Source organism: Hyla sarda, chromosome 9 (assembly GCF_029499605.1).
Source record: "Hyla sarda isolate aHylSar1 chromosome 9, aHylSar1.hap1, whole genome shotgun sequence".
Lineage (NCBI taxonomy): Eukaryota > Metazoa > Chordata > Amphibia > Anura > Hylidae > Hyla > Hyla sarda.
Window position 1 is genome coordinate 97,642,819 of NC_079197.1, and position 16,549 is coordinate 97,659,367.

Below are 16,549 nucleotides of genomic sequence, written 5' to 3' on the forward strand. Positions count from 1 at the left end.
ACACTCCTCCAAGACAAGGGGATCTGAGGGTAAAAGTGATGGACTAGTCAAGCATGTCTCCAGACTGAAACCCTATTGAGCATCTGTGGGGCATCCTCAAATGGAAGGTGGGGGAGCAAAAGGTTTCTACCATCCAAAATATCTGTGGTGTTGTCATGGAAGAGGACTCCAGTGGAAACCTGTGAGGCTCTGGTGAATATCATGCTCAAGAGGCTTCAGGCAGTGCTGGAAAATAATGGTAGCCACACAAAATATTGACAATTTGGGCCCAATTTGGACATTTCCACTTAGGGGTGTACTCAGACATTAATGGCTGTGTGTTGAGTAAGTTTGAGGGGACACAACATATAGACACTGTTATACAGACTGTGCACTCACTACTGTATATTGTATCAGAGTGTCACATAAAAAGACATAAATAAATAAATATTTACAAAAAAGTGAGGGGTGTACTCAGTTATGGGAGGTACTCTGTCAATATTTAATGTGAGTAAAATAAGGTAACAAGTCCTCCAGTTTTATCCCGCAAACATAGATGGCAGGCATACTAAATAAGTAACAGGCAGCCAATATAACAAAATAATACAGCATCCTATTATAGCAGACTGCTACATGCACAATCAGTTCATATAATTGTATGTAAGATCTATTAAGGAAATCCTTTATCTTTGAAGCCTAGCTATGCTGATAAGCCGTCCATGAGGCATCATGACCTACAAAGTCCTCAGTGGGAGAAATCCAGGACTGAAAAATCGTTCCAGTGAACTTCCAGTATTCTGCAGATGAAAGCTATCTGACATTACCTCTCTTTCTTCATGTGGTGTCTGCCCATCAAGGCGGCAGTACTCATAGCCACGCCACATGCAGTAATCTTCCAGAATGTCGAGCACTCGGGTCATCTGACTGAATATCAGGACCCTCGAACCTACAGAAAAGAAGAATATCGATAGCCACTATCGTGCATATTTTCTGAGCATACAAAAGTACACAAATACAATAAAAGCTTTTTTTTTTTTCTTGTTTGTTCACAAAAGCCATCACTATAATGGATTCAAGTGTTAATGTATGGTTTGTTATTCTCAAGAATATGCATTGTTAAATGTTGTATCAGACCTGGCAACTTCTAAGAAATGTATTCTAATATATTCTATAATGTATAAAATAAATCAGCTTAAAACATAATAAAGACAGTGTAGGATTTAGAGCTTTCTACCAAGAGGAACTGGGAGCGACTGTCTAAGCATCAGAATTGATGGCATGCCAAAGACAGGATTGTAGTGCCGCAACGCCATCTAGTGTAACAGGAGAAAATCCCCAAACTGCTTCAGCTAAAGTCTATGTGGCTTTTTCCCCACTGTTCTCTTTAACCTATTAAAAAATGCAGCTCGGATGTCAACTGTAAGTGGATGGTAATGTATGAATTCCAATTTTACCTAATTTATTCAACAATGTGATTTTGGGGGCCTGCTGTGTTCTCATCAGCAGCACGGCAAACCCAAAGCCTGTTGTTTTGTGTTTTTTTTTATTTCTCCACTGAATATAATATAAAAAGCATAATAGAACATTTTCAAAAATGTTTTAAAAAAAAACAAAACTATACAAACACACACAGTACTGCAGTGAATACACATAAAGGAGCGCACAGTGGTTTTGTATGATAATGCTGCTTTTTAGGAACCATGTGCCTGTAATTCTCCACTGACAATCCATAAAAGAACATGCACTTTAATGTTCCCCTTATTGTGTAGTCATGCACCAGCCTTGTAAAATGAAATCCCTTGGGTGTAAAGGCCAAAAGTGCAGCAGCCACAGGATAAGAAATCAATGTCAGGTTTCGCATCTATCATTATATTCTCCTGTTTTATCCCACACACATTGAGACAATGCCAGGAATATATAAAAATACTGCATCCTATTATGATACATTGCTTGTACACCTACGCCCACAATCAGTTTTTGGGTCATATCATGAGATATAAAAATGGCCCTTTTGCACCTCAAAAAACTGTTGTTTATTTGTTTGTGGGTTTCTAACCATTAAATTCACTTGTAAAACTTCTGATAGGGGATAAGATGTCTGATCGTGGGAGTCCCTCCGCTGGGATCCCCCGTGATCCTCGTGCAGCACCTGGCATTCTGTGCCGGGCGCTGCTCCCGAGACGGAGAAGTGATGCCACGCCCCCTTCCCTAGACAATTAGTTTATCTATGAGGGATTCGCTTAAGAAGCAAATGGCAGGTTCTACTGAAGTACAGCACAGGGTCCATATAGTCTTCCTGCCCCAGGCTCTTAGCTATCTTAGTCCGCCCTATACACAGCGCTGTCTGGTAGCTCTTAAAGTTTCAAGAGGTTTTAAATATTGTCAATGCAGTCCTAAGCTACAACTGTATGACCTATAACAATTAATACTTGTGTCATGAGATGGCATATTAAAGTGCAACTGTCAACTCTGTACAAAGAACAGAAGTGCAGGCACCATCATTTAGAGCATAGGAAGATCATACAGCCGGAACCTTAGTTTCCTTTGCCTGCAGCTTGAAAACGTATATTGTAGCGGTTTTTATTTTGATCGAACAGTTGGAGGTGCTGGCAAAGTCGCAGTGGGACGCCTCCTCTCCGCCCGAACCTGCATGATGGACATACAGGACTCAATGCTGGGTTCGGGTCAGGGCGGGGAGGAAGCGTGCCCCTACGAAAGTTGGTGACCCCTCCAACTGTTCAGCCGAAGTTTACAAGCTACGGGCAAAGAAAACAAAGGCACTTTCTGTTTGATTTCCATTTGTCCTACTTCTAGGTATCCTATTCCTCCTTGTTTCCACACAGTGACAATTGTGACAGACGTTTTGTCATGTCAGCAACTACAGTACAATAAAGGAAATAAATTATTTGATCCTCTGTTGATTTTGTACTTTTGCTCACTAACAAAGAAATTATCAGTATATCATTTTAATGGTAGGTTTATTTGAACGGTGAGAGACAGAACAACAAAAAATCCAGAAAAAATGCATTTTAAATAAGTACTGTATCATATTTTATTCAGGTAGTGGGATGAGATTAGGAGCACTCTCTTAAGGGGAGACAGAAGCATCATATAGATCATACAGATTCCATACTCTTAATCAACCATAATCAAGACCAACAAACTGTCCAAGGATGTCAGGGACCAGATTGTAGACCTACACATGGCTGGAATGAGCTACAACACCATTGATAAGAAGCTTAGTGAGATGTTTACCACAGTTGGTGCGATTATTCAGAAATGGAAAAAACACAAAATAACTGTCAATTGCCCTTGGTCAAAAGCTCCATGTAAGATCTCATCTTGTGAATTTTCAATGATCATGAGAACAGTGAGGAATAAGCCCAGAACTACATGACAATAGTCCCCAAGAAAACAATTAGTAACACATTCTATGAAGGAATAAAATCTTACAGTGCCCACAAGGTCCCCATGCTAAAGAAAGCACAAGTACAGGTCCATCTAAAGGTTTTTTAATCCTATAATTCTTTGAAAAAATAAAATACATGAACTTGCAAACTGCATATAGTAGTCAGCCTTTCATAAATAATTAGAGAGAATCCATAAATATGTAGAGTATGTATCTCCATAATATGCAATGTTACACAAAAATATATATTCATAGCCGTGTAAAATACCACTCTTCATGGTATATGCAGCCAATATTGCACATACCCAGAAATACATACCCCCACTAGCGTTAAAAGGAAAAAATAAATAAATGAATATGTCTTTAACCCATTACTTCAACCCATCCAAAGTTCGTCAATAAATATCTCAATGATTCAGAGGGGAACTGGATGAAAGTGTGGTGGTCAGATGAGACCAAAATCAATCTCTTTGGCATCAACTCGCCAGGTTTGGAAAAGGAGGAATGCTGCCTATGACCTCCCAAGAACATCATCCCCACTGTCAAAATGGAAGTGGAAACATTAAACTTTGGGGTGTTTTTCTGCTTAAGAGACAGGTCAACTTCCCTGCATCAAAGGGATGATGGATGGGGCCCATGTACCATCAAGGACCCTCCTTTCCACTGCCGAGGCATTGAAATTAGGTGGTGGATAGGTATTCCATGACAATGATCTAACACATGAGCAAAGCAACAAAGGAGTGGCTCAAGAAGGAGCACATTAAGATCCTGGAGGGGCCTAGTCAATCTCAAGGCCTTAATCTCCTAGAAAATCTGTTGAGGGAGCTGAAGGTTTGAGTTGTCATACATCATCCTAGGGAAAAATTCCGCCTGAGATGTCTGAAAACCTGGGGCCAACAACAAGAAACATCTGACCTCTGCGATTGCCAGCAAGGGTTTTGCCACTAAGTCATATGTAGCAAATGGGTCAAATACTTATTACAATGCAAATCAATTCATAACTCATTTGAAATGCTTTTTTTTTTTATTGTATTGTTATCATTCTGTTTGTCACTGTTCAAATCATTCAAATTATAGACTGATCATTTCTTTGTCAGTGGGCAAATGTAGTTTTAGCTTGTAATATACATAATTCACAGAACTGTCGTTGCTCATATTTGTTATTTTTTTTTCTAGTTACCGTATTTTTGGCCGTATAAGACGCACTTTTTCTTCCCCAAAACTGGGGGGAAAAGTTGGTGCGTCTTATACGGCGAATGCACACCTATCGCGGCTGTCCCTGCGGCCATCAACGGCCGGGACCCGCGGCTAATACAGGAAATCACCGATCGCAATGATGACCTGTATTAACCCTTCAGACGCGGCGATAAAAGCTGACCGCCGCGTCTGAAGCGAAAGTGACACTAACCCGGCTGCTCAGTCTGGCTGTTCGGGACCTGCCCAGTCGGGACTGTTCGGGTGAAATCGCGGCATCCTGAACAGCTTACAGGACACTGGGAGGGACCTTACCTGCCTCCTCGGTGTCTGCTCCATGCCGGGATCCCCTGCATGGCCGGTGCTCTCCTTCAACGTCATCAAGTCGTCGCGCGGCGGAGTGGCATGAGTAGCGACGTGATGACGGCGACGGAGAGCGTGGATCCCGGGGAAGAAGACGTCCGGAGCGTCGGGGACACCACGGGGACACGGCGACATCGATGGAGCGACATCCAGGGCAGCAGTGACGAGTGGTGACGGATTCGGAGCAGCGGGGACACGTGAGTATTACCTCCTATATCAGGGGTCTTCAACCTGCGGAACTCCAGATGTTGCAAAACTACAACTCCCAGCATGCCTGGACAGCCAACGGCTGTCCGGGCATGCTGGGAGTTGTAGTTTTGCAACATCTGGAGGTCCGCAGGTTGAAGATCACTGTTTGGTTCAGAATCTTTTTTTTCTAGATTTTGCACCTTTAAAATTGGGTGTGTCTTATATGCCGGTGTGTCCTATAGGGCGATAAATACGGTAACTGGTGGTGCCCAAAAAAAGTTATAGCTGTTAAATGCCCACTATCATTTGGAAAAACTTTTGACATGTCGTAATGACATGTCAGTTGTTTGGATTGGCGGGCGAGTGTTTCACCGATCAGGAGAACAAGTCAGAAGAAGTTTGCACTCTCTCGAGTCAAACTTGCAATGTAAATCTAGGAGCGCGTCTAGATCACGTGACACAGAGGCAGAAAGAAAATCATGTGGCAGCGCAGATGTTTCCTGGCTTGTTCTCCTGATCGGGGGAGGTCTGAACACTTAGACCCCCACTGATCAAAGCTTTTAACAGATTTTTCAAATGGCAGGTAATTTTTAAAGAATCTAAAAGCTAAGTTACTCCACTCACCATAGTAAAGCAAATACATGAGAAACATATACAAAATATACATTAGTGAGATGTGAGCTCCTCCTTGGCTGATAAGTGTTCACCTTTATTTATAGCTTCGTTTGGGATCCTATTCAATAATTTCTGGTGTAATAAAGAGCATCTCATTACTTTTGCTCATCTTGCAGCAGTCATATTTCAAAAGTGACTATAGAAGCCAGACAGCCATGTTGGTTGTCGACACAAAGGAAATGCTAGCTCAGCTAATCACGGGATGAGCAATCCCTCTATGTCCAGACATGAACCACTGGTCAATGTAGATATGTGGAACAGAAGCGGCTGGGGTGTCGTGCAGCTGAGTATTCTTTATTTTCATTTAATTTTTAAGCCAGCCTAAGCAGTTTGAGAGATATTTTCTACTGCAGGTCTATCTCTTCAAGTCTCTGTAAAGTGGCTCTGTTATGTAAGGACAGTACAGTATGGGGACAGGTCCGATCTCCTCTTAGCGAAAGCAACACAAGGAATATTGTGCTGTTCGGCTTATAGGAGTCATCAGAAAATACAGTGGACACATAGCGGAGTCCATAATACCATAATTCAAGGTGAATATATAACGTGTCCACAGAAATTGGGCACCTAATGTAAAAAGAGGTACAAGCATGATGAATGCCATGAATATTCTTTGTCCTGTGAACCTGTATGGTGTGTGAAGCTGCGCCTTCTTTCTGGTATGCAGTACAACAAAGCCCAGTATTTACCTTGCTCTTTAAATTTTGGAAGCAGTTTGTCCAAAGCCACCATCTTACCACTGTTGTAGACAAGATGAGTGTCAGTGGTATAAGGGGGTCCTGGCTCAGCCCCATCAAACAGGTACGGGTGGTTGCAACATTTGCGCAGTTGCATCAGTATATTTAACAAACGCATCTTGTCCATTTTCCCAGCAGAGTTCAGAATGTCAATATCTTTCATTAAAATTTTTGTGTACCTAAAGAGTTATAAAAGCTTTTACTGGATATGACTGTAGAAGAACACAACAGCATAACAGTAAATTCAGTATTTTTCTTGTAACAACCAGAATTAAAGTTCATTTTAAAACCACCAAACCTGACCTGGTGTCCTGATTTCTAGAGAAGACTTTACTGTGAGAATTGTATTACAGTAAAGCATAGCTTTTCTAATCTCCCATGACTATCGCATGAAAAGTTATTTTGCAATAAAAGTTGCAAAAAAAAAAGGCCAAAAAAAAAAACCTTGCATATAGGAATACATACATTTTGGACCCAAATAACACAATTTTTTTTTACCACTTGTAAAAAGACCAATTCTACATCATAACTTGCAGAGACTAGCTGCTATGATGTCTCCCATACACAGCATAAACACAGAAGAGGGGATCTGCTTCCCTATATCTCTACAGTGCACCCTAAGGAACAGCAGCAGCATGGAGGGCATTATAGAGCAGTACTGAGCAGTCTAAGCTCCTGCAGTCTGCCTACCTGTTGTATCTCTCCAGCCACATCCCTCCTCCACGTTCTCCCCTTTCCACAGACTTCTATGGGCAGCTGAAACCAGATATTTCAGCAAGTTGAATGCAGGAACCTGAATGCCCCTAAGTTAGTGGTTCTATTAGGTATTCTTGAATTGACACCATTCGCTCTGCTTGTAGGGAGGGTAGGGAAGGGATTACAGGGTGACAGCAACCTCTCTGTTTCCCAACTACAGAATAACAGAGACAAAGAAAAAAAAAAGAAAACAAAAAGTAGGAGTGCCTGCCTTCTATGGACACTAGGTTTAAAATAGATTATCTTATTGCCTTCAGGAGGGGTAAAGCCTGGTAGGAGCTAACCCCCTTTTGTGCTTGGTGCCAGCCTCCTAGTGGCAGTAGACAGTGCCCAAGGTTTCTGTTTCCACAATGATATGATTAAAAAGAGTATCCAGGTCAGTCTTGGGAAGCTGCATTTGGCTCCTGAGCCACACTGTGCTGCTCTTGTACTATATAAGATGACAACAACAGATTGGAAAGAATATTCAGTCCAATTTTACATTTCTACCTTGGTCAGTGAAAACTAGATACAGTACATGAAGAGCAGTCAATCCACATATTTCATCTGATAGCCTGTAAGAATGGTTGTGCAGAGACTTATAAAACCTCCCAGTGTACAGCAGCCCCCAATTCTTTCTCTTTAAATAAGAAAACACCATGTACCCCTAAAGCTCAAAGCCTTAATAAAATATGTATCGAATAGACATTAAATAAAAAGCATCAATCTGACCTACAGTTCTGTATGTGATAGACCAATCAGCAATAATATTAAAAAAACCCTGCATAATATTGTGTAGGTCTCCCTCATCCTACTAATACAGCTCTGACTATCTAGGAATGGACTCCACAAGATCTTTAGAGGTGTTCTATGATACCTTTCACCAAGATGTTAGCAGTAGATTATTCAAGTACTAAGGTGCAGCCTCCATGGATCAGACTTGTTTTTCGATTACATTCCATATATCCTCAATGGGATTGAGATCTGGAAAATGTGATGGTCACATCAACACCTACAACACGTTGTCATGTTTCTAAAACCATTTTTGGAGTATGACAGGAAGCTACTGCCACTAGGGGTGTACTTAATCTACAACAATATTTAAGTATGTGGTATGTATCAATATAACATGTACATGAATACCAGGGGCACTTCCCAGAGCATTTATAGTGCATCCTGATATTATCTCTTCCCCAGATAAGACATCCATATTCATCCAACCATCCATGCTTATCAGGTCATTCCAGAACTTCTCCTATTGCTTCATCATACAAATTCTGATGCTCAATAAAGGCAATTTCAGCAGTGGACCAGGGTTTGCATGCGTACTTTGACAGCTGCTTTTAGCCCCATACACAGCAAGCTGCAATGCAGTATATGTTCTATTATTCCTATCATAGATAACATTATCTTTTCTAGCAACTGTTCTGTAGGACCGCACCAGACAGGCTAGTCTTTGTTTCTTACAATCATCAACCTAGTCTTAGGCATCCAAAAAAAAACTGTTTTCTAGCCATCACAATGTGGTCCTTGTTAAAGTCACTTAGATCGTTGTACTTGCCTATTTTTCTTGCATCTTACACATAAATTTCAATAATAGACTGTCCACATATGGCCCAATATATCAAATTTCTTGAAAAAAATGCCATTGTAAAAAGATAATGGCCGGCGTTTATCATTGTAGGTGTAAGTGAAGCATTTATCATTGTAGGTGTAAGTGAAGCATTTATCATTGTAGGTGTAAGTGAAGCATTTTTCTACACCTTTTTTTGTGTGGTGGTAATGTGTAGGAGCATCAAATTTATTAAATGGTCACAGAGCATTTGATAAATTTTGTGCAGGTCACATTTTCTGAAATTTCTCTCTTCGCATACACTAAAAAGCTAAGCTAAGTCGGGGCAGGTGTAGTTTTAGAGACTTTTCAGTGGTTGTGTGCCTTTTTTGCACCTTTAAACAAAAAGGCGCAGTTCATAAAACCCTTCCATATCATGTGTATTGCCAAAATCAGTGGATTGCAACTCCAAATCAGCAGAAATGTGTAAACCAGAAGGTGCAAAAAAAAAAAAAAGGCGCAAATAAACCCTAATTGCGCCTCTTTTGTAGACACAAAAAACAGTCTAAAGACAATGATAAATGTCGGCCAATAAGTCGAATTCAATTCACCTCTCACCGATTTTAATGTTATGACTGATTAGTGTTTGGAAACAGCACATACACAATTTCTTAGCTGGAGACTAGGGGCTATGTGGTAACACGATTATATCACAAGAATATTGAATGTAATGTATAGTGTATGAATTATCATTGTTCTTACTGTTGCTGCAGGTTTTCTTACTCTTACAAAGCCCCTTTGATTGTAAACCAGCACCTTTAAAGGTAACCTGTAAGATGCTTCATGCTGCCCAAATTATGATATACTCTGAAATCCGATGTCTGTATATAGGGATCAGATGGGATTGTTAATGCAGCCGACAGCTATAAAGTCTAGGGCTAGGTTAATAGTAGTAATGGATAAACATCTGTCTTACCATTCTCTCTGCATTTTACTGAGTCCCAGATAAATTTTCACTTCCTTCTTTGGAGGAAGGCTTTTTTCAACTTCAGCTTTTATACGACGCAAAAGAAATGGCTTTAAAACCTGGTAAAATACATAAAGATGGAGCCATAAGTACATTTATAATCATGATAAAAGCAAAATTACCATGTACAGAGAAACCCATACTTACTGCATGAAGTCTTTCAACCAGCTTCTGGTCCCCGAGACAATTGTTGGTATCAAACCAAGAATCAAAATCCTGTAAAGTAAAATGATTACAAAACGCATTACAATTAATCATGTAAACAGATACAAAGATAGAGAAAATGATGCAAATGATGAAAAGGGATATTCCCACAATGCATGAGGTCTTAATAAACAGCAGATACAGACATGTGATATGGAAATTATATCAATGATTTACAGAGCCTGAGCAGATGGGTTTCCAGACATTGGAGCTTTGCTATAATGCACCTGTGCTGTAGTGCCCTGTAAGAAAAAAGCGGGCACACATGGCTGTAGTCCTCACAACCCTCCCATGGGCATTGCATTAACCACTGCGGTGCATCTGTTAATATCTAATTGAATGTACAAAGTTACATCCACAACCCACCTTAGAAACAGGAGACACATATACTACTGCTCCCCCACTCTCCCTGGCCTATAGCCCTGACTTGGCTATGAGTCCCTCCCATCTCAGTAACTGAGAAGGACTGCCAGGCTGCAAAGTAACTTATTAAATGGACCCTGTCTGAATCAAAAACTTCAAATGTTGTAAATCTTTGCAAAACATTAACCTTTCTACTAAAAATTCTAAACCAAAATATTTTTCTTTTATATAGAAACCATGGCTTTTAAAACAAGACCACTAGGGGGTCTCTATACCATCCAGAACATAACCCTGTCTGGCTGAAGCATCATCTTTTACCCAGCTGATGAACAGGCTAGGCCGAAATCCAGGAAGTGAGGATGGGACTAGAACTCCTCCGTGCTCACTCCTGTCTAATCAAACTGCAGCATGAAAACATAGAGGAGGAGGAGGTTAACTCCTTAAGGACGCAGGGTTTTTCCATTTCTGCACTTTCGTTTTTTCCTCCTCACCTTTTAAAAATCATAACCCGTTCAATTGTGCACCAACAAACTCATTTGGGGCTTTTCTTTTGCGCCACCAATTCTACTTTGTAATGACATCAGTCATTTTACCCAAATATCTACAGCAAAACCAAAAAAAAAAAAAAAATCACTGTGCGACAAAATTGAAAAAAAAAAAAAAAAACTTTTTGTAACTTTTTGGGGGCTTCAGTTTCTACGCAGTGTACTTTTCTGTAAAAATGACACATTATCTTTATTCTGTAGGTCCATATGATTAAAATGATACCCTACTTATATAGGTTTGATTTTGTCATACTTCTGAAAAAATCCTAACTACATGCAGGAAAATGTATACGTTTAAAAATGTCATCTTCTGACCCCTATAACTTTTTTATTTTTCTGCATACGGGGATATATGAGGGCTCATTTTTTGAACCGTGATCTCAAATTTTTATCGGTGCCATTTTTTTTATGGTATAAAAAGTGACCAAAAATACGCTATTTTGGACTTTTGAATTTTTTAGCTTTGGACATTTACGCAAGCAGCCATACCACATATTTTTATATTTATTTACACAGTTTTTTTTTTTTTTTTATGGGAAAAGGGGGGTGATTCAAACTTTTATTAGAGAAGGGGTTAAATCATCTTTATTAACTTTTTTCCCACTTTTTGTTTGCAACGTTATAGTTCCCATAGGGGACTATAACATGCATTACACTGATTGCCCACACTGATCAATGCTATGCCATAGCATAGCATTGATCAGTGTTTTTCGGCACTTGACTGCTCCTGCCTGGATCTCAGGCACAGAGCAGTCATTCGGTGATTGGACAACGAGGAGGCAGGTAGGGACCCTCCTTGTGTCCATCGGGTTTCACCGTGGTGGTCCTGATCAGTCCGACTGAGCAGCAGGGAATGCTTTCTTTTAACTTTAGACATGGCGATCAGCTTTGATCGCCGCGTCTGAAGGGTTAATACCGGGCATCATTGCGATCAGTGATGTCCGGTATTAGCCGCAGGACCCCGGCTATCATCAGCTGCAGGAACTGACCCGATATGACGCGGGGTCGCGGGAGCAGGTGAAGGACATAAATATACATCCTGTGTCATTTAAGGGTTACTCCGCTCCCCAGCATCCCGAACATTAAGTTCTGAATGCTGTGTCCGAGTTCACGCTCGCCCCCTCGTGACGTCACGGCCTGCCCCCTCAATGAAAGTCTATGGGAAGGGGGAGCGACGGCTGTCATGCCCTCTCCCATAGACTTGCATTGAGGGGGTTGGACGTGACGTCACATGACGGGGCGTGATGTCACGAGGGGGCGGGCGTGAACACGGAAGCCCGCACACAGCGTTCGGAACTCAATGTTCCGGATGCTGGGTAGCGGAGTAACACTTTAAGGGGTTGAAGAGCAGCCTACATTGATTGGATAAAGAGGCCCAGCACAGCACACTCAAGGAGGAAGTGAAGGCTTGGTGAGTGAGGGCGGGCTAAGTGCTTGTCTCAGACATGTCCCTTTCTGAAGAGCAGCAGAACAGAGGGATTTGTGAGCCAAATACAGATGATAGACACATAAAAAATGCATTTAATGCATATGCATGACCTAGTACGTAACATTTATAAGAATTATATCACAGGTACGCTTTAAAGCAAGCACACAGGATCTGGAGATTTCAGCCACACAAAGAAGTGCAGGGACTCATGGGTGGTGTAGTTTTTAACACTGCAGTGGGAGGGCCATCAATTTCAAGATAGCTACAGAAATAGGTACTGAAGGTGCAGGGATCAGAAAAGGAAGAAGCAGCAGGATGTTGACCAAAAAGTAAGTATTTATAAATTTATAAAAGAGGTATTCTATTTTTTTTAATTTATGCTTTATATTTTTAAGCTTTACAAATAAAAAAACTATTTACTCACCTGCCTTGTCCCCGTTGCTGCTGTTCTGATGGTTTCCAGTTCCTGCTGTTTCCTCTGATATGTTGTCCCTGCAGGAACTTCCCCACTTAGCAGATTGGTGACTGAGGGGGGTCACCAGCATGGCCATTGATTGGCTCAGCAGGCTGCTTCTGTAGTGACAACACATCAGAGTGTGCACTAGGGTCGAGGAAGGTGGATATGGTTGCTTTTTTAATTTTTAAAGCACCCTGAGCCAAAAGAAAAAAATAAATATATATATATATATATATATATATATACATAGTCTATTTTTAGTACCCCTTTAACATTGCAAAGGTCTGGGTAAAATGGCAAAAGAGTGTGAAAACTCATCTAACTCACTCAGGCTGGGTCCACACTACGTTTTGTCCCATACGGGAGCGCATACGGCAGGGGGAAGCTAAAAGCTCGCGCTCCCGTATGTTACCGTATGCGCTCCCGTATGTCATTCATTTCAATGAGCCGGCCGGAGTGAAACGTTCGGTCCGGTCGGCTCATTTTTGCGCCGTATGCGCTTTTACAACCGGACCTAAAACCGTGGTTGACCACAGTTTTAGGTCCGGTTGTAAAAGCGCATACGGCGCAAAAATGAGCCGACCGGACCGAACGTTTCACTCCGGTCGGCTCATTGAAATGAATGACATACGGGAGCGCATATGGTAACATACGGGAGCGCGAGCTTTTAGCTCCCTCCTGCCGTATGCGCTCCCGTATGGGACAAAACGTAGTGTGGACCCAGCCTCATTCTAACATGCAAATACAAAACATCCACACTAGTAAACTTCTGATACATTTCAAGGGTGCTAGTAGAGGATAATCATGGAGGAATGTTTCAGTCTGTTACCACGTTGCAATATGTTTATTGTACTTTATTTTTGTCTCCTGTATTTAAACTTGTTCTTTATGTACAGCCCTGGAATTAATGGCACTCTAAAATAATTATAACCAAAGCCATTCTCAAGGCTTGTTTTGCTAAGCAACAATATAGACCCATGTCAATTACCAGGAGGGGATTGTTCTCGCAGTCATTTATTCCGCCCCCTCCACTCATATAGAAAACACTGTAGAACATTCCCTGTTTACACATGTGCTGTAGATGTGCTACTGATGTACAAGGACTTTAATGGTGCAGGAATGTTTACATAGGTCAATGATTGCCCAAATGTGCTACATATGTAGATCAACTTTATACAGGAGCTGTATGGTTATAGCATTCATTTTATTTAAAAGGGCACTCCATTGCTAGACATCTTATTCCCTATCCAAAGGATACTGAAAAAGTTTTGATCATCCAGGGTCTCAGTGCTGAGAAAAACAAGGATGTCAGGAGAAGCCCACGGCTGTGCGCTTTACTCCCTACCTGGCTGCCCGATTCAATTCATTGCCAGAGATGGGCTTCATTGTAATTCTATGGGGCCCATCTCCTGCAATGAGTCAGATCCTGAGGTTAGCTGGGAAGTGATGCGCACAGCCATACAATTTTCCCGGCTATATCTAGAGACTGGTGGGGGTCTCAGCACTGAAACCCCAGTCAATCTAAATCTTTGACATATCAGTGTGCTTTAAAAATTTGTAGCATACATTTCCATTTGATAAACCAGAGTACAGTACAGAACTAGTACCTTGTTTTTCCCCCTATAGGACGCACCGGCGTATAAGACGCACCCAATTTAAAGGTGCAAAATCTAAAAAATTAAGATTTTGAACCCAATAGTGGTCTTCAACCTGCAGACCTCCAGATGTTGCAAAACTACAACTCCCAGCATGCCCGGACAGCCGTTGGCTGTCCGGGCATGCTGGGAGTTGTAGTTTTGCAACATCTGGAGGTCTGCAGATTGAAGACCACTGCATAGGAGGTAATACTCACGTGTCCCCGCCGCTCCAGACCTGTCACCGCTGCCCTGGATGTCACTCCATCGCTGTCGCTGTGTCCCCGTCGCTCCGGAACGTCTCTACTGCTGGCCGGGTATCCTCGCTCTCTGTCGCCGTCATCACGTCGTAACGCACACCGCTCCTATTGGATGACGGGACGGCGTACGCGACGACGTGATGACGAGGAAGGAGAGCGCCGGCCATACAGGGGATCCCTGAACGGAGAAGACACTGAGGAGGCAGGTAAGGTCCCCCCCGGTGTCCTGTAAGCACTGACCTGGCTATTCAGTCGGGCTGTTCGGGACCGCCGCGGTGAAATCACGGCGGTCCCGAACAGCCCAACTGAACAGCCGGGTTAGTGTCACTTTCCCTTCAGACGCGGCGGTCAGCTTTGATCGCCGCGTCTGAAGGGTTAATACAGGGCACCACCACGATCATTATAAATAGCTATTAAAAAATAAACATGTTACCTTACAAATCCCAGACACACAGATCTATATGCTGTGTTTAAGGTAGATTGTTTCTGACCATACAGAACGATCTAGCATATGAATCCATGTGTCTGTGGATTGTCAGGTAATATGGCTGATAATATCTAAAATGACTATTTTTTATGCCAAGTACTAGATTTATATAGGTTTGGATGCTTATTTTGCTCTAGCTGGCAACTTCCCACACTGGTTAGGAGGACAGGTATGAAATGTGACTGGTGAGTACTCTGTACTGAGCTAAGTTCACACCGCGATCTCAAATATTTGTTAGTTGCCTGACCATAGTGGTTACTTCTAGTTTACAAGTAAAATGTGAAGAAATGAAGAGGTGACACTCCATTTCACTTGGTGATCCAATTTATTTATACATTTATTGATCTATGCATTAAAATCACCACTCTGTATATCACATAGAAATGTAGCAACATTGTAGGTTAAAGATCGTTCATTGGGATGTGAGCCACCAAGGCAGGATCAATAAAGCTATCCTTATTTTAGATTATTGGAGTGTTAAAGGGGTACTCCAGTGGAAAACTTTTTTTTTTAAATGAACTGGTGCCAGAAAGTAAGACAGATTTGTCAATTACTTCTATTAAAAAATCTTGATCCTTTCAGTACTTTTTAGCAGCTGTTCCTGCTACAGAGGAAAATCTTATCTTTTTGTGTTGTCCACAGTGCTCTCTGCTGACATCTGATGCCCGTATCAGGAACTGTCCAGAGCAGGAGAAAATCCCCATAGCAAACCTACAGTATGCTGCTCTGGACAGTTCCTGACACGGACAAAGGTGTCATCAGAGAGCCCTGTGGACAACACAAAAAAAAAAGAAATTTAAAAAGTAAAGAATTTCCTCTGTAGCATACAGCTGCTAAAAAGTACTAAAAGGATTAAGATATTTTAATAGAAGTAATTTACAAATCTGTTTAACTTTCTGGCACCAGTTCATTTAAAAAAAAGTTTTCCACCGGAGTACCTTTAACCGGAGTACCTTTAACCTCTTAAGGACCAAGGGCGTACAGGTACGCCCTTGGTCCTGCTCTCCTGATATAACGCGGGGTTACACAGTATATAGTGAAGCCGGGACCCGCCTCTAATAGCGCGCAGCGCCGATCGCTATTAACCCTTTAGCCGCGCGCTCAGAGCTGAGCCGCGCAGCTAAAAGTGAAACCGAAAGTGGCCGGCTAGCTCAGTCGGGCTGTTCGGGATAGCCGCGGCTACCTGCCTCCTCGCTGTCCGATCGCCGAATGACTGCTCAGTGCCTGAGATCCAGGCATGAGCAGTCATGCGGCAGAATCGTTGATCACTGGTTTCTTATGAGAAACCAGTGATCAGCATAGAAGATCAGTGT

At 41.9% G+C, this 16,549-nt stretch overlaps 1 protein-coding gene across 1 annotated transcript in view; it reads right to left on the minus strand.

The window, feature by feature from the left end:
• Window positions 1-16,549, minus strand: part of SMARCA1 (SWI/SNF related, matrix associated, actin dependent regulator of chromatin, subfamily a, member 1) — a 163,888-nt gene that overhangs the window by 70,998 nt on the left and 76,341 nt on the right. Inside the window, exons 9-12 of the mRNA XM_056539097.1 lie at window positions 10,005-10,073; window positions 9,807-9,916; window positions 6,496-6,722; window positions 804-925 (exon numbers count right to left, since the gene is read on the minus strand). Of these exons, the coding sequence (XP_056395072.1) occupies window positions 804-925; window positions 6,496-6,722; window positions 9,807-9,916; window positions 10,005-10,073 (528 nt within the window). The remainder of the gene's footprint in view (window positions 1-803; window positions 926-6,495; window positions 6,723-9,806; window positions 9,917-10,004; window positions 10,074-16,549) is intronic.